The sequence below is a fragment of the Gopherus flavomarginatus genome, chromosome 3 (genome assembly GCF_025201925.1).
Source record: "Gopherus flavomarginatus isolate rGopFla2 chromosome 3, rGopFla2.mat.asm, whole genome shotgun sequence".
Classification (NCBI taxonomy): Eukaryota; Metazoa; Chordata; order Testudines; family Testudinidae; genus Gopherus; species Gopherus flavomarginatus.
This window is the reverse complement of record NC_066619.1, coordinates 279,464,425-279,486,119: the sequence shown is the minus strand read 5'-3', so window position 1 is coordinate 279,486,119 and position 21,695 is coordinate 279,464,425. Positions and strand designations below refer to the sequence as shown.

At 48.4% G+C, this 21,695-nt stretch overlaps 2 protein-coding genes across 3 annotated transcripts in view; one reads left to right on the top strand and one right to left on the bottom strand.

Moving 5' to 3' along the window:
- The window catches only part of PTPRA (protein tyrosine phosphatase receptor type A), a 256,654-nt gene extending 246,627 nt beyond the window's left edge, over positions 1 to 10,027 (bottom strand). For both annotated transcript variants that reach the window (XM_050943359.1, XM_050943357.1), the window contains exon 1: positions 9,872 to 10,027. The gene's annotated coding sequence lies outside the window, so the exon portion shown is untranslated. The remainder of the gene's footprint in view (positions 1 to 9,871) is intronic.
- A 296-nt stretch (positions 10,028 to 10,323) lies between these two features.
- MAVS (mitochondrial antiviral signaling protein) overlaps positions 10,324 to 21,695 on the top strand; it is a 52,915-nt gene continuing 41,543 nt past the window's right edge. The window contains exon 1 of the mRNA XM_050943350.1: positions 10,324 to 10,547. Within this exon, the coding sequence (XP_050799307.1) occupies positions 10,525 to 10,547 (23 nt within the window). The 5' untranslated portion in view covers positions 10,324 to 10,524. The remainder of the gene's footprint in view (positions 10,548 to 21,695) is intronic.

Genomic DNA, 21,695 nt, shown 5'->3' with positions numbered 1-21,695 from the left:
ATGTCGCATCATTTTCCCCCCCACACACACTTTTGTCTATGTTACCTATTTACACTGTAAGATCTTCAGGCCAGAAACTACCCGTACTACAATGCCCAGCACATTGGGGTCCAAATCATCACTGGGGTGTCTAGAATTATATCAATTTTGTATTCCGCATATGCAGGAGAAATCCTAGTTCCTACATTACAGTCCAACACCACAGGCAAGTAAAAGATAGAAGGCTGTGGATAGTCTTTGCAGAGGTTTCCAGGAGCATTTTAGTGGAGAAGAGGGAACTTGGCAGATAGTTAACCAAGAACACAGACGATGATATGAAGGACAGGAACGATTAGGAGTGATAGTAGGGGAGACATGTAGCTGGAGGTGGCATTCTACAGGAAACAAGTATTTTCAGGATACGGGAAAGCTTTCCCTGAGCTTTGATTGTACATACAGGTTTCAAGGCACTGCTTCACACTAATGCTAACAGTTCCCAATAAGACCACATAATTAATACAGTAACTCCTCACTTAATATTGTAGTTATGTTCCTGAAAAATGCAACTTTAAGTGAAAATGTTAAACAAATCCAATTTTACCATAAGATTTAATGTAAATACAGGGTTAGGTTCCAAATAAATTCTTTTAGGGTAGACAAAAGGCATTATATACTGTACTGCGGTTGGGAAGTGCCCCTGGCTTACCCAACATAGGCACAGCCCGCCCCAAGGCAAGGATGCTAGGAAGCACCTTTGCAGCAGCAGCGGCAGCTTCCCCAGAGAACAGGCTCGGACTTTGCTGGGAATGCTCCAGGCCAGCCTCTTCCTGTCCCTGCTCCACGCCAGGCCCCCCTCTTCCCACCCCTACTTCACCTCCTCTCCAGAGCACGCCACATACCCCCCCACATACACTGTTTGGTGGCGCTTAGGACTTTCTGGGAGAGGGAGGAGTGGAGACGCAACCCTGGGAGGGAGGGGGAGGAGGCGGAGAAGCGAAAATCGTGCAATGCTCCCTTGTAAAGTCACTGCTCTTCCACAGAATCTTACAAGCAGGCAGCCAAACAACGTTATAAGGGAGCACTGCACAACTTTAAACGAGCACATATCCTAAATGACCACGGACGTAACACTGAAACAACATTAAGCGGGACGTTAAATCAGGAGTTACTGTATCTGAAGATAGGGTTCTCAGAGTCATGAAGAGGTTTCTTAATAAATACTAAATTTTGTGCCTTTCATCCCAAAAGTTAGAACCATAGGAATTGCAACATCAGACCAGTATCTGGCAGTAGCTGTATCAGCTGCTTCAGAGAAAGGTACATGAAACCCTGGAATAGCCTGCATATAGGGGATCTTTCTTCCTAATCCCCTCAGTAGTGATTGAGCACAAGAGTTTATATCCCATACCTGTAATATTAATCCTACTTAATGTAATTTCTGATGCTCTCATTATCCATGTAGATGTCCAAATCTTTTTTCAACCCCAAAGCACTTCTCACACACAAACACACACACAGGACATCTGTATCTATACACATCTAATCCACCTTTCACCCACCAGTGAAATGCAGCTCTAAATAGCAAGAGTGTGCAGTCAGATTACAGACAGAAAGAAGATAGATAGCTGATAGCACATGTGATGCTGACAGCCCAGGTGCCAGCTCAGCCTAAAGTCCCCAAGCCTCGGTGGAACACTGACAAACACCATGGCCAAAATCAGTCCAGTGCACCTGTGCATTAGTACTGGTAAAATATATAGTAGAATTGTAAGTGTGTGTTTAATACTTAGACTTTATGGAATGTTTGTAAGTTGTTCTATCCATTAATCTTATTTATAACATCTGTATCCCACATAAGGTATTAATTGAGTGGTTGCATTGTAAGCCTCTGTAACTGTATAAATCATCAGATAGAAGAGACATTAACTAGTGTGAAGTGCTGATCTCCAATAGAAGGTGTTACATCCTGGCCAAAAGAGAAGGTCCTACCGAGACCTTCCAGAAATGGAAAAAAAAAGTGCGCGTATATACACACAAATATATACACAGGTTGCAGTAGATTCTGCCACTAGTTACCCTGAAATCACAGATCTAGCTAATGTACAAGCTGAAACTGTGGCTGCTGCATATAGGTGCTGGAACTAGGGGGCAGCGGGTGCTGCAGCACCCCGTCTTGAAGTGATTTCCATTATATACATGGTTTACAGTTTGGTTCAGTAGCTCTCAGCACCCCCACTATAAAAGTTATTCCAGCACCTATGCTGCTGCCCTATTTATCATTTTTAGCACAGTAGGTTTTCCCCAAGGAAATCTCGTCAGACCATGGTGCAAATTTCATGTCTGTCATTTTCAAAAGAGTTATAAGAGTTGGGTGGAGTGAGGTATATAAAGGTTGCTCCCTATCATTCGGAAACTAATGGTCTGATAGAAAGACTCAATGGGACACTGAAGTCTATGCTGAGGATGTATGTTACCTAGTAAGAGAATGACTGAGATGTGTTGCTCCCTTACTTGTTATTCACATACAGGCATTACCCCAGGAGTCTATAAGGTCTGCCCCCTTTGATCTCCTTTACAGGAGACAGGTGAGGGGACCTTTACATTTAATTTGAGGCTCTCGGAAAGGGAGTACAGTAGAGTCTGGACAGCCTGTAAGGGAGCATGTCACTCATTTTAAAGAGAAATTAAAGACTGACGAACTTAGGCATTTCAGAAATCTTGGTACAACAAGCATGCTGGAGAAAGATCTTTTGAGATGGGTGACATTGTGTTGTTGATTCCAGTGAGGAAGAACAAGATGTAAGATTGTTTGGAAGGACATTTTGAGATGGTAGACAGTGCAAATGAGGTCACTTCTAATGTAATGAAATCCCAAGGCAGAAGAGCTGTGCAAACAGTACATGTCAATAGATTAAAAGCTTACCATAGAAGAAAGATGGCAGTGAATACTGTTTGGTTTGCTGACTCAAAAGCAGGAGATGCTGGTCCGCCATGCTGGCCCTGAAATACCAGAGGCGGGTGTTTTCCAGCCTACCAGGTTTAACTATGAAAATAGTGCATTCCATAGAAACTACAGGGCCATGCCCTGCCCCTAGCAGAGCACACCATGCTAAAGGAGAAATGCAAAAAGATTTAGGAGGCAGCAGAAAGCATGCTATAGGAATGGGGTGACTGCTAAATCGAAAAGCCCCTGGGCATCTCCTATTGTGATGGTACTTAAAAGGGATCAAAAATCCACACAATCTCATGAGTTTTAACGCTAAATGCTATCATCCAACCTTATCCTTACGCTCCACACCCAGAACAGTGGACCTACTGAGGAGTGCATAAATACTCTGGATGTGGCTTGTGGATATTAGCAAATGCCCTTGGATGCTGATGCCCAAGAAAAATCATCTTTCATAGTGGAATCTGTCCTGTACACATTTAAGGTTTTGCCTTTTGGATTAATTAATGCAAGGGCAACCTTTTCAGAGGCTTGTCACAGAAGTGCTGCTGGGTTTGCATGCCTTCATCAGGGCCTACGCAGATGACTTCGGTATCTTTAATGACTCCTGGCAAGACCACTTGAACCATGTGGAAATTGTATTGCAGAGGTTTACAGAAGCCAACCTCACTGTTGAGATACCTAAATGCAAGATGGGGGCCTCAGCTCTATTCTTCTGCCTGTTTGCAGACTTTGGAAGACATCCCTATACCTGGTCAAGTTTGAAAGCTTTACTCCGCAACATTAATGGCAGTGCTACATTTTATCTTAAATGAAAGCTTACAGAATTCATTTTATCCGGCTGACATCCTGCATAACAGAGGCCACAGAATTTCATTTAGTGATTTCTGCATGTGGCTTAAAGTTTATGGTTAAACTAGAGAATCTTTCATAACGTTCTATACTGCAGAAACTAATAATGCCACCAGAATAGTGCTAGCCCAGCACACCAGTTAATGCCAGTTGCACAGGAAGCAACAACTGGTTAAGGCACAGTAACTCTACAAGATCTTAAAACAGGAACTGGGAAATTTTGGCCAACCAGATTTAATAAACCAGGGCATGGATGACAATGAGTCTACTCCAAAGTGTCACAGGACTATTAGTGATCACAAGAGGTCAGTGCCTAGTGGTTTAAGTCTCATCTGAAAAAGTGATGAGCAGGGAGCTCTGGCATATCACCACTGCAGCTCTCACAACTCCTCATACTTGCACCTCTCACACATCAAGAATATTTTGCAATACTAACCAGCAGCACTGCAGTCTGAGCGATCATTGCTCACAACATTGTCTTTCCTTCTAAACTACACACAGCCTGTAACATAATTTGCAATCATACTAGATTAAGCCAGAGAAGGGAGTTTGGAGAGGATGTTGGTATTTGGCTGGGGACAGGGGGGATTAAAGAGGTTGTTCCATTAGGATGCTGGTGTTGGTATTGACTGATAAAGTGGTGCATATTACACTGATCTAAGGTTGTCAGCTGATTGTTGTGTTTTGTTTTAGGGAATTCAGGGTCATATTTTATTAGTCTAAGAACAATACAGCAAGGTAGATTCCAGAGAAGTGGTGCCCCTGGGAATGGGAAACACCTCTCAGGGTCCCTTCTGATTTGACAAAGTGTTTTGCCTAGTCTTTGAAAGCACCCACAGCCCACCCAAAGCTTCACAGCAAGATCCCCTACCCCACCCACAAAATCCCTCTGAGCCAGGCCTCCCCACCAGAGTCAAGCCCACAGGGTAGAGAGGAAGCAAAAGGAGGAGTGTTTCCAGACATTGTCTCTCCTCGTGGACAACTACCAATACCTGTCCATGCACACTCCCGACTTCCAGCAAAATAGCCACATTTGTGCCCACCACACTACTATGCACCCAGGACACACTCCAGTTTTACAATGGAGTAACTACTGGTTTCATGGGAGTCATACTGAATTAACACTCATGTTAGCCAGATCAGAATTTGTCCCAGGCCCACAGTAACCAGATTTTTACAATCTTCCCAGGTCCAGGATCAGACCAAGACAACTTGCCCTCCCTCTCCTAAACCCTCATGGGCAGTCCTGAAACTCCTCAAATTGCATTTAGTTCAAGGGAAAAGGAGGGTTCCACACCTGCCAAAAGCAGCATAGAATGTAGTCATTAAATATCAGCATGGTGGATAATATAAAGGCCACACCTGGAAGCGCATCCACCCTGTATTTAAATAGAGGCTTTTATAGGTAGAAATCAAATGGGTTTCTCCCTTCCATTGGTGGCCCACCAAAAAAAACAAAAACAAACAAAAAACACATCTTGGCATCCCTGAGAAAGGGTGTGGGGGAGAGAAAAGGCCTGCACTGAAATACTGATATCCAGCCCTTATGTCTCTTCTCCCCCCACAGCCTTGGAAATTTGATCCTATATTGCACAATTCACAGGTATCCCATGCAGTATGGAGAGAATGACAATAGCTTGGTTCTGATGCTGGCTGGAAATAATTAAATCCTCCTGGCAGAGAGTACACACAAGTGACCCTGGAAAATGGACTTAGAAGACAGAAGGAAATGAACAAACATGGCTGCTCATCATACTGGCTGCAAAGACCACTAAAAAAGGCACCTAGATGGCTATGAGCATGCTGGAGCAATTGCAAGTAAAATTAAAAAGGAAAAGAGGAGCTGCAGTTGGGTTGCATGTTTAATTCCTAATCCCCTTTGTCCCATTCACACAGCTGGGACCAAGGCAGCGCTTGTTGATCTGCAGTTAAACATTTTAGAAAATTAATATATTTTGGCTAAAACACAAAGAGCAGAACAAAAAGTTCTCTGCAGGAAGGACAACATTGCTTTTACTTATCTGTCAGATTGTTCTGTAGCACTAAGCATTGCAGGTTCTAGCTAACATGCATGCCATCCTCTCTACCATTATTCTTTCTTTTCTAGAAATCCCCAAACAAACAAGAGAAAACCCAAAAACATTTCCATAGCTTCCTGAATGCTCTCAGCAAACTAATCATCAACAGCAGACAGCAAGAGAGAGGTGGTTAATTTCTAACAAACACAACAATTTCAAAACTGGAAGAGCACTCAGCCTGTAGGACAGCACTGAATTAAGCTCTGGACGCCCATAGCAGGGTTAGCATCTTTCAGTTCAGAAAAAACAGAAACAAAAAAACCAGCAACCTCACAGCAGAGTGGTGAGCAAAGTATAAGGCTCTCCTTCACTCCCCTCTTCCCCTCACCTCCCACCTTACAAAAGAACCACTGGGATCTAGTTAAAATAGAAGCAAGATTAAAATGGGCCAGGATTCTTTTCACACCGGTATCTGCTATTCCCAGATTTTAATGTCGCTCCATATTTAGCAGGAGAAAAAAGCCACCCTTCCTTCCTGTCACATTTTCCATTCTTGATGACATCCCAGATGATCAGAAATAAGCAGATCTTCATCTGAACCGGGGCTTTCCACCAAGGCGTGGGAGAGCAAAAGCCAGTGTTACTTACAAAAGTTTGGAGCAGTTAATACTACTATATTACACATACATGCACACTCCCATCCCACTTTCCAAGGCAGGTAAGGAGAGATCCACCCTATGGAAAATGTACTATTTAGCAGACATCAGCTATGTTTGACAGAATTCTACAGGACCCCCCTCACCTCCAGGTTTTAAATTTTGTATTTGGGGGTGGGGAGGGGGGAAGGAGAAGGGAGGGAGGAGAGGTGAGGCCAAAATAAAAGGCCAGATCCTTATCTGGCGCAGTCAGCATGGCTCTCCACTTACTTCCACAGGAGATGTAGGTCCCCAGTACCTCTCAGGGTTGGGCTCTGAGGGCCACATTCTCAGCTGGCATAAATCCACACAGTTCTTTGAACATTAGTGGGAACTGAATTATACCAGCGGAGAATCTGGCCCCCTAATTCAAGCCATTTGTTATTCCTTATGTTAAGTAACTACTTCACACAACACTGGGGATCTTAAGCCATGCAACAGCACAGCAGTGTTACAGAATGCAGCATAGATACTCAGTTTATTACACAGCAGTTTAATTCCTGCCCCACATAATCTATTTTGCTGTTATGTTTGTGTACAGCACTCAACACAATGGGGCCTGTTCCCTGCTGGGAGGCTTCCATGTACTACTGCAGTATAAATAGTAAGTTAATTGTAATGAACAGGGGGTTGCTGCTCAGTGACTCTAGAATTATTTCCCCCCCCCACTCTGCTTGTATCCAAGATTTCCACTAACAGAAGCATCACTTTTCTCAGTGCATTCAGCCAAAGCGGCCACAGTCTCTCATTCCAGCTTCCTTTCCACTTGGTGACCTGGATGTCAGAAGAACTTTCCTCTTTATCTGCCATTTAGACTACAAATAGGGTGATTTTCAGGGACAAGAGGATTAAACAAAGACAGACAGGCCTGGTTTACACACTAACAGCTATTTTTAATTTACGCAGAATGTTCAGCCTATGAGCATTAGCCAACCATAATGACATCTGCCTATCTTACAGAGGGCATTTTACAGATAGGGGAACTGAGACAGAAATATAAAGTGACTTGCCCAATACCACAGGGTAAGTTATTGGCAAAATCAGGAAGAAAACTCAGGAATTCCACCTCTCAGGTCCCTGCTCTAACCAGTAGACAGCTCTCTCCCTTTAATACGTAGAACGTATACACATATCTAGGATGAGAAAGGATAGTCTTCTAATCAAGACAGTGAACTAGGACCAAGGCACTGGGTTGGGACTCAGGAGATCTGGGTTCAATTCTCAGCTCCCTGAGTGACCTTGGCAAATCATGTAAAAGACCCCAACCATGCAATAATCTCACCATGAGCAGCCACCAAGAGTGCAGACCCACGCTGAAATTAGCAGGGCTCCATGTGGGTTATACAGAGCTCACTGCACCATCTGAGCCGTAATCACTCTGTTTCTATTCCCTCTCTGTAAAACGGGAATAATAATGTCTCTCCCACACTTCGTCCATCTTGTCTGTTTAGGCTGCAAATTCTTTGGGGAAGAACCATCTGTTTGTCTGTAGAGCACCTAGCACAATGGAGCATTGATCTTTGCAGAGACCTCCAGATGCTATTGTGGTATAAACAATTACACACACACGCACACCCCTCCTCCACCTCAATATCTGAAGTTTTGTTTATACTTGGAAATTGATCAAAATACTTATTGGTCTGTGTCATGTTTCTACCATGCCTCTCTTTGGAGGCGGAGGGGGTGAGCGGAGAGAATGGGAATATTCTTGTCAACATATCTTAATCAATCAACCCTCAAAGAGCTTGCATATGAGCAGAACTACATATTAGTACTAAGATTTTAACAGCATTTGAATTTGTGGCTCTCTTTGTGCCCTATGTGGAACATGGACAGAATGCTGCATCTATACAGCAGGCTATACTATTCAGGATACGGACCTAAATATGAAATTAAATCTCAATCCTGCTCCCACTGCAGTCTACAGAAAAGTTCCCTCTTGATTTCAATTGAAGCAGGATGAGCACCAGAGTATGTGTCCTATTATACACCCATCTACAATCTCTCCCTCGACATTTGAGCACTTCTTTCTCCCAGGGAGGAATACATATGATGGAAGAGATGGGATTGTATTTCTAAAAATCAGAGAATTGAGAAAGTAAAAAGTTTTTCCAAAGGCCAGTATTCAGGAGGGAGGGGGCAGGTGGTTGAGATCATTTGCTCTGTAAACTGCTCTGAACCTGATAAATCATCTAGAAAACAGAAGAATAAGTTTGGCCTTAGCATAAATCACTTGAATAGTCATCGTCTAAAATGGCAGCTGTGCTTGTTTACACTAGGACTGAATTTAATCCCAATTGCCTACATTTTCCACTGATATCCCTCTTTCTCCATTCCACACCAACCCCTTCACCTCCAACCTGCTCCATATGGATGCACAGAGCTTCATCATGCCTCCATGGAACCATTTCCAGGACTGGGCTCACAAGTGAGGGCCCACTAACAGCCAGAAAGGGACAACCCTCGGACTAACAACGGTTTTAACAATTACATAGCTGTGAAACGCAACTCCTATAACATACTCTTAACACTCGCATAATAGAGAGAGACAAGCACTTAGGACTTGTCTACACTTGAATGGGGACAGTTGCAGTGCTTCTGTGTAGAGTCAGACACTACCTATGCCAACAGGAGGGGTTCTCCTGTTGGCACAGCTAGCTAATCCTCCCAGAGAGGCCGTAACTAGAGAGATGCAAGAATTCCTCTGTTAATCTACTGCTACCTAGACAGGGATTTAGGCTGGCTTAACTATACCACTCTAAGGCGGATTTTTCACACCCCTGAGGGATGTAGTTAAGCAGACTTAATTTCCTGCTGCAGACCAGGCCTTAGACACCATGGTGAAGGGCAAGGTACAAGAACCTGAACAAGGCAGCGTGATTTCAGCTGAGCACCAAAAACCGCCTAACAGGGACAAGGATTTTTCACGCCGAGGGTCCGCCCAGCGCCGCCCGTCAGCCCAGCACTCAGACAGGATCTAACCAGGGGAGGGGTTAGCTCCCACAAGGGCCATTTCAGACCCACGCTCACGTCCCCCCAAGGGGCGGCAGACCGGCGGGCAGCGCGCAGGCCGGAGGGGGCCTTCGCCGTGGAAGCTGCCCAGGGGATGGACAGGAAGGTCCGCAACCCCCCGGCGCGGCCGGCAGCGCCCTTATGGGGGTGGGCTCGCCCCCAGCCGGCTGCCCCCGGCCCGGGGCGGGGACCAGCCGCAAACCCGCTCAGCCGGAGACACTCGGGGGCCGCCCCGTTCCGCCCGCAGGCGGATCCGAGGTGGGGGTCCCTCCTTCCCCGGTACCCGGGATGCACGGAGCCGCCCCAGACCCGAGCCGCGCTCGCCGCCCAAGGAGGGGGAAGCCAGGGCGCCCCGCCCGCTCACTCACCCTGCCGCGGGGACGGTGCGTAGCGAGCCGCGAGTGACTCCGGCGTGACTCCGCAGCGGCCTGTGGAGCCAGAGCATTTACCCCGCTCGCTCCACCCCCGGGGAGGGGGGTCTCCCCGCCTCAGCACCGCGCCGCAGGGCTCGGCGCCCCCGCAGCCCCCCCGCCGTGGGGCCGCTCCATGCGCGGCGCGCGAGTGACAGGCCGGCGGCGGCTGAGGAAAAAAGTTCCCGCACCGCGTCCCCCACCGGGCAGCTTCTGCTCTGCCGCGGAGCCTCCTTCTCGGGGGCACGCGCCGCGCGCCGCTGCAAGCCGCCCTCCCATTGGCCGATCAGACGTCCGCGCTGATTGGCCGCCGCCGGGGCTCCCTGCTTCTTGGTCCTGTGAATTTTGAACGCGCTGCCGGGCCGAGGGGGCGCGTGACGGGCCGGGGCCGGGGCCGGCGCCGAGGCTGGCGCGCGCAGGTGGCTGCAGCCGGACCACAGTGTCGCCGCACTGCCAGGGCTCCGCGGAGTCCGGACTCTGCTCGCTGGGGTGACCAGACGTGCTGCAGCGGGGCGGGGCTTGTAGACGCGGGCAGCGGGCGCCGGGCAGAGAGCCCCCTCGCCCCGACCCGAGGAAGGAGCCAGAGGGACTGGGGGGGACCTGCCTGCTGGATGCTTCCCGGGAGCCGCTCCAGGTAACCACTGCTGGGCTCACCTGGCCCCCTGGCAGGTCCCTCGGGGGCTCCCCTTAGACCCACTGCCCTCAGCCCCCACCCTGACCTTGTTCCCTCAGCCTCCCCCGCAGCCCCCTTGTGCCCCTCACCCTCAATCCGCTGCCCTCAACCCCCCGACCCTGTTCTACCTCCCCCGCAGCCCCCTTGTGCCCCCCACCCTCAATCCGCTGCCCTCAGCCCCCCTGACCCTGTTCTACCTCCCCCGCAGCCCCCTTGTGCCCCCCACCCTCAATCCGCTGCCCTCAGCCCCCCTGACCCTGTTCTACCTCTCCCGCAGCCCCCTTGTGCCCCTCACCCTCAATCCGCTGCCCTCAGCCCCCCTGACCCTGTTCTACCTCCCCACAGTCCCCCTTGTGTCCCCACCCTCAATCCGCTGCCCTCAGCCCCCCTGACCCTGTTCTACCTCCCCCACAGTCCCCCTTGTGCCCCTCACCCTCAATCCGCTGCCCTCAGCCCCCCTGACCCTGTTCTACCTCCCCCGCAGTCCCCCTTGTGCCCCTCACCCTCAATCCGCTGCCCTCAGCCCCCCTGACCCTGTTCTACCTCCCCCACAGTCCCCCTTGTGCCCCTCACCCTCAATCCGCTGCCCTCAGCCCCCCTGACCCTGTTCTACCTCCCCCGCAGCCCCCTTGTGCCCCCACCCTCAATCCGCTGCCCTCAGCCCCCCTGACCCTGTTCTACCTCCCCCGCAGCCCCCTTGTGCCCCTCACCCTCAATCCGCTGCCCTCAACCCCCCGACCCTGTTCTACCTCCCCCCCAGTCCCCCTTGTGCCCCTCACCCTCAATCCGCTGCCCTCAACCCCCCGACCCTGTTCTACCTCCTCCCCAGTCCCCCTTGTGCCCCCCACCCTCAATCCGCTGCCCTCAGCCCCTCGGACCCTGTTCTACCTCCCCCACAGCCCCCTTGTGCCCCCCACCCTCAATCCGCTGCCCTCAGCCCCCCTGACCTGTTCTACCTCCCCCGCAGCCCCCTTGTGCCCCCACCCTCAATCCGCTGCCCTCAGCCCGCCTGACCCTGTTCTACCTCCCCCGCAGCCCCCTTGTGCCCCCACCCTCAATCCGCTGCCCTCAGCCCCCCTGACCCTGTTCTACCTCCTCCCCAGTCCCCCTTGTGCCCCTCACCCTCAATCCGCTGCCCTCAGCCCCCCTGACCCTGTTCTACCTCCCCCGCAGCCCCCTTGTGCCCCCACCCTCAATCCGCTGCCCTCAGCCCCCCTGACCCTGTTCTACCTCCCCCGCAGCCCCCTTGTGCCCCTCACCCTCAATCCGCTGCCCTCAACCCCCCGACCCTGTTCTACCTCCCCCACAGTCCCCCTTGTGCCCCCCACCCTCAATCCGCTGCCCTCAGCCCCCCTGACCCTGTTCTACCTCCCCCCCAGTCCCCCTTGTGCCCTTCACCCTCAATCTGCTGCCCTCAGCCCCCCTGACCCTGTTCTACCTCCCCCCCAGTCCCCCTTGTGCCCCCCACCCTCAATCCGCTGCCCTCAGCCCCCCTGACCCTGTTCTACCTCCCCCCCAGTCCCCCTTGTGCCCCTCACCCTCAATCCGCTGCCCTCAGCCCCTCGGACCCTGTTCTACCTCCCCCACAGTCCCCCTTGTGCCCCTCACCCTCAATTCGCTGCCCTCAGCCCCCCTGACCCTGTTCTACCTCCCCCACAGTCCCCTTTGTGCCCCTCACCCTCAATCCGCTGCCCTCAGCCCCTCTGACCCTGTTCTACCTCCCCCACAGTCCTCCTTGTGCCCCCCACCCTCAATCCGCTGCCCTCAACCCCCCGACCCTGTTCTACCTCCCCCCCAGTCCCCCTTGGGCCCCCCACCCTCAATCCGCTGCCCTCAGCCCCCCTGACCCTGTTCTACCTCCCCCCCAGTCCCCCTTGTGCCCCTCACCCTCAATCCGCTGCCCTCAGCCCCTCTGACCCTGTTCTACCTCCCCCACAGTCCCCCTTGTGCCCCTCACCCTCAATCCGCTGCCCTCAGCCCCTCTGACCCTGTTCTACCTCCCCCACAGTCCCTCTCCTCCCCCCGATCGTCTCACCTTGCATGGATGTGGAAATCTGTCCCGGATTCCAGGCTGTCGTTAGCCCATGGAGCAGCGCCAGGTTTGAAGAGAGAGGAGGGTCGGTGTCATGAACTCTGCATTTCCACTGAGGACTCTTCCATCACCAGGGGAGCGCTGGTGCAGGTCTGCCGCCCAGCACAGCAATGCTGAGAGGTGCCAGTGTAGACCCAACCCACTGACCTCAGCCCCCACCCTGACCCTGTTCCCTCAGCCTCCCCCGCAGTCCCCCCTGTACCTCCCACCCCAAACCCACTGTCCTCAGTCCTTGCCCCCATTCCAACAGCCTCCCCCACAGTCCCCCTCCTCCCCCTCAACCCACTGCCCTCAGCCTTGCCCTACCCCAAATCTCTTCTTCAGCCTCCCCCGTCATCCCACCCCCATCACTCCCCCTGCTGTCCCACCCCCTCAACTTCCCCCCATTCCAGTCCTGCTTCGCTCTCTCATCCCCTCCAGACCCTGTCCTTCTCCCCAACCCCCGACCCTCCCCAGCCCAGCCCCACTGTCTCTCCTGCGCCGCCCCACTCTACACAGCTCTCTACCCTGTCCCATTCATGCTCCCCTCAGCCCTTACCCTACTCCCCCCCATCCCAGTCCTGTCTCATCCCCCATACCCCCGACTCCCCCAGTCCCAGTCCTGCCCCCCTCAGTTCCTCCACCCTGCTTCCCCCGTCCATCCCCACACACCCACCGACTCTCTCTCAACCTCCCTTCCCCTAATCTCACTGCCTGGACCCACCCCTGTCCCACTCAGGACATGCAAGAAAAAGAAGCAATGGGCTTAAATTGTAACAAGGGAGATTTAGGTTAAACATTAGGAAAAACTTACCAACTGTAAAGGTAGTTAAGCACAGGACAAATTACCTAGAGAGGTTATGGAATAGCAGTCATTGGAGTTTTATAAGAGGTAGACTAACACCTGTCAAGGATGGTCTAGTTGTTATTACTCAGTCCTGCCTCAGTAACCTGTTCATGTCCCTTCCAGTCCTATATTTCTGTGATTCACACTGAATTGCCTTGTGCCACTGTCTAGTAGTAGTGGCACACAGTTCTCTGACATGCAAGTTTATAAAATTGTAGTTAATATACAATTTAGAGCATAGCAATTTTAAAGCTCTGCATGTTCAGACCAACTGAGCTGAAAATTGTGATCTACAGTATTCAAAGCTATTAAGATGTGGGCTGAAATAAAATCAGCATGAATTGCTCAACAATATCAATGGAATCAGCACTGCGCTGCTATATATTGTAAAATATTACAGTGAAATCTTGCAAGTATTACATAGAACGCCGCCTCGCCCAAGTGGTAACTAAGCATAACATCTTTCTGTTTCAACATTCTTAACTTGTATCCCAAAGCTCCTAGAAGTTGTGTTTGTTTTTTTCCAAACACTGAATGCTGCTAAGTTATGAGTTTAAACAGGTTTTTTTTCTTTTAAACCACAGCACTGAATATTGTTCTAAAATTGTTTTCCAAATATTCTTAAACTCCCAGTTTATCCCCTGCTGATGTTCCTTGTGAAAAGTATTGCAGGTCTAATAATAATATTTGGCACTTTTGTAATTCACTGTCCAACATGTGTTTTGTGCCCTCCTCTGGTAGATTTTTAGAGGATAACTGTATAACTACCAGCTAAGGGAGTTATATCTTGAACTCAAGTAGTAGAAGCTCATGCTTTTAAGTCTGGATGGGTCGGGTTCAATCTTTGGTGACTAGCTATGATGGAGGTTGCTACACTTATTATCCCTTTAATCAGAGGTTCTGAATATGCTTTGTTGTAGGCAAAGCTAGCCTATAGTTAAGCAACTGAAAATTTAGAATGGGAAGTGTTGAAATGTTGGGAAGCCTTATAATTTTGCTAGTCTGGAACAAACATCCCATCTGAGGGATGGGGGCAGGGAGAAAGAGGGTGAGACAGGACCAGGAAACTGGGACAAGGAATCTAGAGCGGTAGTGGGGGGCAGTTGAAATCAGATGAGGTGCGGGGGGGGGGGTAAGACAGCAATAGGATAAACATAGACTGGAGAGGATGGGGAAGAAGGGTCTTTCTCTACTAGAGACCACTCCGTTCAGGAGCCTGGAATAGACTCAGGATTCCTGAGTTTCACAGTTCCTCTTCTGTCAGCAGCAGATATCTGTGAAACCCAGTGGCAAAAAAAAGTGTCTCATCCCCCTATAGAGCTGATCCATCACATATAGGATGACAAGCTACTGCCTCTGCCATCACTTACTCCATTAGCTCAAGTGGCAGAAGTCTGTGCAGTGGATCTAAAGGTTCATCGGCAGGGTTGGACCCATGCGAGTTTCACGATGATTCCACATGACAGAATTTCTGGGACAGTTCAGTTTTGATTTTTACAAAAAAAACGTGCGGAAATGCATACAGAAATAGGGTGACCAGATGCCTAAATCGGGAACTCTCAAGCAGGAGTAGAGAGGTTATTTTATCTCTGTATTTGGCACTGGTGCAACCACTGCTGGAATCCTGTGTCCAGTTCTGGTGTGCACAATTTAAGAAGGATATTGATAAATTGGAGAGTGTTCAGAGAAGAGTCACAAGACTGATTAAAGGATTATAAAACCTGCCTTATAGTGTTCGCCTCAAGGACCTCAATCTATTTAGCTTAACAAAAAGAAGGTTAAGAAGTGACTTGGTTATAGACTGTAAGTATCTCCATGGGGAGCAAATAGTTAATAATGGGCACTTCAGTCTAGCAGAGAAAGGTAGAGCATGAGCCAATGGTTGGAAGTTGCAGCTAGACAAATTCAGACTGGCTAGAAGGCATACCTTTTCAATGGTGAGAGGAATTAACTATTAACAATATACTAAGGGTCATGGTGTTTTTCTAAAAGCGATCCTCTAGGAATTATTTTGGGAAAGTTCTATGTCTGTGCTATACAGGCGGTGAGACCAGGTGATCACCGGATCTCTTCTGGCTTTATAATCTCAGAACTAGGTACATCATTTCACATGCAAAATTCTCATTGAATTCAAAAGGTGTCCTTGCCCTGTAGCTTGTGGTGTGGGCTGCAGCAGGGGCTGTACAACCCCTCTTGCAGCTTCCTAGGGCCCCCTCTTGTAGCTTCCTAGGGCCCCCTTTCATGGCTCTGTGCACCTGTGTCTGTCGTTGTCGTCCTCTTCCCCCTCCCCCTCCCGCTCGCTCATTGTGTCCTGTTATTTCACTCTTGCGATCTGGTCACCCTACTGCCAGCACCCCAGGCCCCCCTACCAGTGCTTCCACAGCCACAGGCCACTGCAATCCCAGTGCTTAGCAGCCTCTATCCCTGGCAGTGCATCCCCAATCTGATCTGCAGCCCCATTGCTATTCCAGTGCTGGGCACCCACAGCCCCCTGCAATCCCAGAGCCAGACCCACCCAGTCCTGCCTGTGCACCCCCAGCCTGACCCACAGCCCCCTGCAATCCCCTTGCTGAGCAATCCCAGCCTGACCCACAGGCCCCTGAAATCCCAGAGCTGGCATCCCCACAGCCCTGCCAGTGCACCTCCTCCTGACCCAAAGATCCCTGCAATCCCAGGGATGAGCACCCCCACAGCGCTGCCAGTGCACCTCCAACCAAACAGCCCCCCTGCTATTCCAGTGCTGGGCACACACTCAGCTCTTCCTGTGCTCTCTAGTCCTGAGTTGCACTTCCTCCCAACCCCTTCTTGTCCTGACTCTGAGCACCCACAGATGGCTTGGCCTGTGCATCCCAATCCTGATACATGCTCACTCTGATGTTCAAATCCTGAGCTCCCTTCACATCTGCCAATGCACCACAGAAGCAACCTATATTAATACTTCTGTTTGTTCCATTCATGGATCTTCACCCAGCTCTGCAGTATCCCTGGAAGTTCCAGTCCTGGGTTTACACTCTCCTTGATCCTCACTTACAACACACTGCTGTTCCAGACCCAGGTCCCCAAGATAGTTATGTCAGTGCACCTCAAACCTCTTCACTTTCCTCACCTGTCCTTATAATCTCAGATCTCATTTGAGTTGACACTGCTAGTATTCTGAACTGTGTTGCAGACTGTCATAATTGTACACCACACTAATTTTTATTTGGCAGCTAAGCTAAGCTTTGAGTCCCAGAGGCACAGAGATAAGAGCCCCAATGCACTAGCTCCACTGCACCACCTAGTGGCACCCTCATAGTATGATGACATCTTCATCTTCTGGACCCAGGGAAAAGGAGCCCTTGAGGAATTCCACCATGATTTCAACAATTTCCACCCCACCATCAGCCTCAGCCTGGACCAGTCCACACAAGAGATCCACTTCCTGGACACTACAGTGCTAATAAGCGATGGTCACATAACCACCACTCTATACTGGAAACCTACTGACTGCTATACTTGCCTACATGGCTCCAGCTTTCATCCAGACCAGACCACACGATCCATTATCTACAGCCAAGCTCTACGATACAATTGTATTTGCTTCAACCCCTCAGACAGAGACAATCACCTACAAGATCTCTATCAAGCATTCTTACAACTACAATACCCACCTGCTGAAGTGAAGAAACAGATTGACAGAGCCAGAAGAGTACCCAAAAGTCACCTACTACAGGACAGACCCAACAAAGAAAGTAACAGAACGCCGCTATCACCTTCAGCCCCCAATTAAAACCTCTCCAGCGCATCATCAAGGATCTATAACTTATACTGAAGGACGATCCCTCATTCTCACAGATCTTGGGAGACAGACCAGTCCTTGCTTAAAGACAGCCCCCCAACCTGAAGCAAATACTCACCAGCAACCACAGGCCACACAACAAAAACACTAACCCAGGAACCTACCCTTGCAACAAAGCCTGTTGCCAACTCTGTCCACATATCTATTCAGGGGACACCATCATAGGACCTAATCACATCAGCCACACTATCAGAGGCTCATTCACCTGCACATCTATCAATGTGATATATGCCATCATGTGCCAGCAATGTCCCTCTGCCATGTACATTGGCCAAACCGGACAGTCTCTACATAAAAGAATAAATGGACACAAATCAGATGTCAAGAATTATAACATTAACAAAACAGTCGGAGAACACTTCAATCTCCTTGGTCACTCAATTACAGACCTAAAAGTTGCAATATTACAACAAAAAAAAATTCAAAAACAGACTCCAATGAGAGACTGCTGAATTGCAATTAATTTGCAAAATGGACACCATTAAATTAGGCTTGAATAAAGACTGGGTGTGGATAGGTCATTACACAAAGTAAAACTATTTCCCCATGTTTATTTCCCCACCACCACCACCACTGTTCCTCTCAACTTCTTGTCAACTGCTGCAAATGGACCATTTTGATTACCAGGACAAGAAGTTTTTTTCTTTCCTGCTGGTAATAGCTCACCTTAACTGATCACAGAGTGTGTATGGTAACACCCATTGTTTCATGTTTTGTGTGTGTGTGTATATCTTCCTACTGTATTTTCCACTGCATGCATCTGATGAAGTGGGCTGTAGCCCACGAAAGCTTATGCTCAAATAAATTTGTTAGTCTCTAAGGTGCTACAAGTACTCCCGTTCTTTTTGCGGACACAAACTAACATGGCTGCTACTCTGAAACCCTCATAGTATTGTAGATAGGTATGTGGAATGGCGGACCATGCAGGCCTTCAGGATTTCCTTGTAATTAAGTTATTTACAGATGCAGTTTTAAAAGTTTGTGTATCTCCTGTTTTTGCAAGGTAGCAAACCCAGTTTAGTTTGTTAACCTTGGGTGTTCAGTGATGTAGCTGGCATCTGCTCTGCAGATGCACTAAACCAAGAGGGAACAATAAAAGTGCCTATTCAAACAATATGCTTATCAGTTTTTCCTTTTTAACCCAGCATATGATTAAAGGGACTCCATCATGAATTTATCATTGTTTCCCTACCAATTGTTGCATCTTGTCTTTACTGTAAGCTCTTCAGGACGAGATTGGCTTGTGCTTTGTGTTTGGACAGTGGCACATGCAATGAGTCCCAATCTCATCCAGCAGCATTACAAAAATCATGAATCAAGTCCTACCAGTAATGAAAATGGCTTTTAAAAGTGTATCATTTTTAAAGGAAAATGTCAATTTGAGGTTCTTATTTGCCTTATGTTTTCTGAACTTGTACACACACGCATGTACACATACACAATTTTTGGATTCAGCAATCAGCAAGGGTCAGTATTGCTAACCCCAAGTGTTCAAAAATTATCAGATTGGCTTTAAAAAAAAATCAGAAAGTTTGGATACTTTTTATTTGATTATCTGCTTTTGGAATTTAGGCTTCACATGCTCCTCTCTGCAATCATGAGAGCTAGAATGCCACTTTTAAAAAAAACTAAAGCTGAAATTCTCTCAATCACATGACTTCAGGAGCTGGAGTTTTGAGAAAAATCAGCAGGTATCAAAGCTGGCAACACAAAGGGATGGTGTAGCTCAAGCAGATTGCCAGTGGGATATTGAATTTTTCACATCTAAAACACCAGCTGAAATCCAACCCAGGGGTTTGGCTCTGGGTGGTGCTAAGCACCCACTCCTGTGATTTCAGTGGGCTCTGAAGGTGCACAGGACCTTTCAGGATCAGGTAGTTCGGTGGGATCTACTTTGCTTCCCTTAAAGTGAGCCACAAAACTCCAGCTGAGTTCACTAGAACCAAGACCACATCTTAGTGACCAAATCCTACCCACCTTATTCACTTTGGAACAGCACGCTATCTTGAAGTGACCACTGAAGTCAATGGAGGTATGCAGATTTACACTATGTAAGGATCTAGTGACTTCAGTGGCACTAACCATGTGAGTCAGACAAGCATGATTTAATCCCACAAGTCTTTACTTATCAGTCACAAGAGTTTGAGACACTCTGTATAGGATGTTGTGAGATGTTTGTAATAAGATGCCATTCTTTGGGAAAAGCTGCAGCTGAACCATTTCTATTAAACACACACATCCTATAGCATTAGTCTAAAATGCCTAACAAACAGAGAGGCACCCGACCTAGTCACCACTTATTGCTCTTTGATTTGCAAATGACTTAGTCTCCCAGTTTCTGTGTACAAATTAGATGCAGGTAAAATTCCTGTCATGCCATAAACAGGATGCTCCAAGGCTGATATGTTTCAGGCCATTGGAAATAGGACTGTATGGATTCTGCAAGTCTGCTTTGCAAGAGCTGGAAGCAAAACTCAGAAAAGAACAACCCACAGGGAGGATGTGATCCTGTGAGGTTATGGAGGTGTAGGAATTGAGCCCAATGAGGCTTGTGGATTGCAGATGTGCAAGCAAAATTAGCCTCAACATCACACCTTTTGAGCTGAGGTTTCTAAAATCCTCACACCCTAGACATAAGTCTTAGTTCAAGCAGATATAAGGCTAAGAGCAAATATTTCACATAGTGATCAAAGGCCATTGATGGGTACATACCAGCAATGTGCTTTAAAAACACACACCTCAAGACTCTGCACATTGGGAAAGTCTCTTGCCCACAAACATACTTGCTGTAATGTGTGTGGCCCCCCCCCCAATAAAATAAAAAGCCAGCTCACCCCCCGCTTTCAAACATTTACTGCTTCCGGCTGCACTGAGGCACTACTTCTGTAGTTAACACTCTCTACCTAAACAGGAAGTGCTGCACCTAGAGGTGGCCATTCCACACACAGGAAAGCATTTGTTATAAAACAGCATAGCTGGGCTCTGCTGTCTGTCAGTGACTCCCAATCACACATGCTCAGTTTACAAGTAAGATTGTTTTTCCTCCTATATGTCAGTCCTGCAGATTAGCTTGAGATCAGAGAGCCAGGTTAGATTCTTTCCTTCTTGTACATCCTCAGCAGAATTTTTAAACTGCTTTTTTATTCCTGTTACCTGTAGCTGGGCTGGCTCTGCAGGGCGGAGGGAACTGGATTCTATTCTTCCTTGTTCACCATCAACAGAATCACTTGCTATGTTCCAGCTGTTACACTTATGCCAGCCCATTGAATCATGAACTCAGCTCCTCAGACTCTTCTTCTGTGTCCCTGAGCTCCTGAACACCCAAACCTTTCTTCTTCTCATGAATGATAATTAGGAGCTGTTTGAGTCAGACAAAGAGCTTCGTAAAGCAACAGGCAACCCACTCTGGCTAGCCTCAAGCTAAGCCCCACTCTCCAACCAGCTGAAAGGAAGCCTGTTGCAGTTCATACAGGGCCAAATTTGGAGGTCTTTAATCAGATGAACTCCCATTGGCTATGAAAGAAAAAAAAACATCCCCACAAAATAGGTCTCCTGTGCGCACCCAGTATAGCACCTCCCTCCCCAGGGCCAGTGTGCTCAGTCCCATAGGTGATGCTTTCTGAGTGAGATGCGACCTTGAGCTTATGAACACAAGACTAGTTGAGAGCAAGAACCTCAGTGATTTAGTCCTAGATGTGGCACACACTCCTCCTCTAAACTTGGGTCAAACACTGTTCTTCTCTTTGCCTCAGTTTCAGGGTCTGTTAAATGAGGATGAGCATATATGTACGCAAATCTATAAGGAGAACTTATGGTGGAAAAGCTTGACTTAAAGAAATGGAGGTTTTGCATTTTGTTCTGGATGCTGTGAGGTTAGCAGTCCTCCTAGATTCCCCTATAGCATGGCTTCCTCTCCTCCTTCACTCCAAGTTAATCACTGTCACCAAAGTCTCCAATGACCTCTTCCTGGCTGAATTTCCAAGTGTGAAATCATAGCCCTAACAAAATTAATGGCCAAAATTTCACTCCAGGCTCGGACTTTATTCCCAGCCTCTTTGGCCTCTCGGCTGCCTTCAACGCTGTTGATCACAATCACTTCCTTGAACTCTCTTCCTCCTTTGGCTTTCTCCATGTTCTCCTGTTCTCTGCTCCTACATCTCGTCCTTCTCTAAGTGGACCCTCCTGCTACTCTTCTCCCTCCTTCCCCATGGGATTTTTAATGTCCAGTTCGTGTCTAAAATAATTATAACACCTAACTTGTATAGCACTTTTCATCCATACATATTTCCAATCACTCTACAAAACAGTCAATATAATTTTGCCATCTGTAAAATGGAGAATAAGTAAGGGACA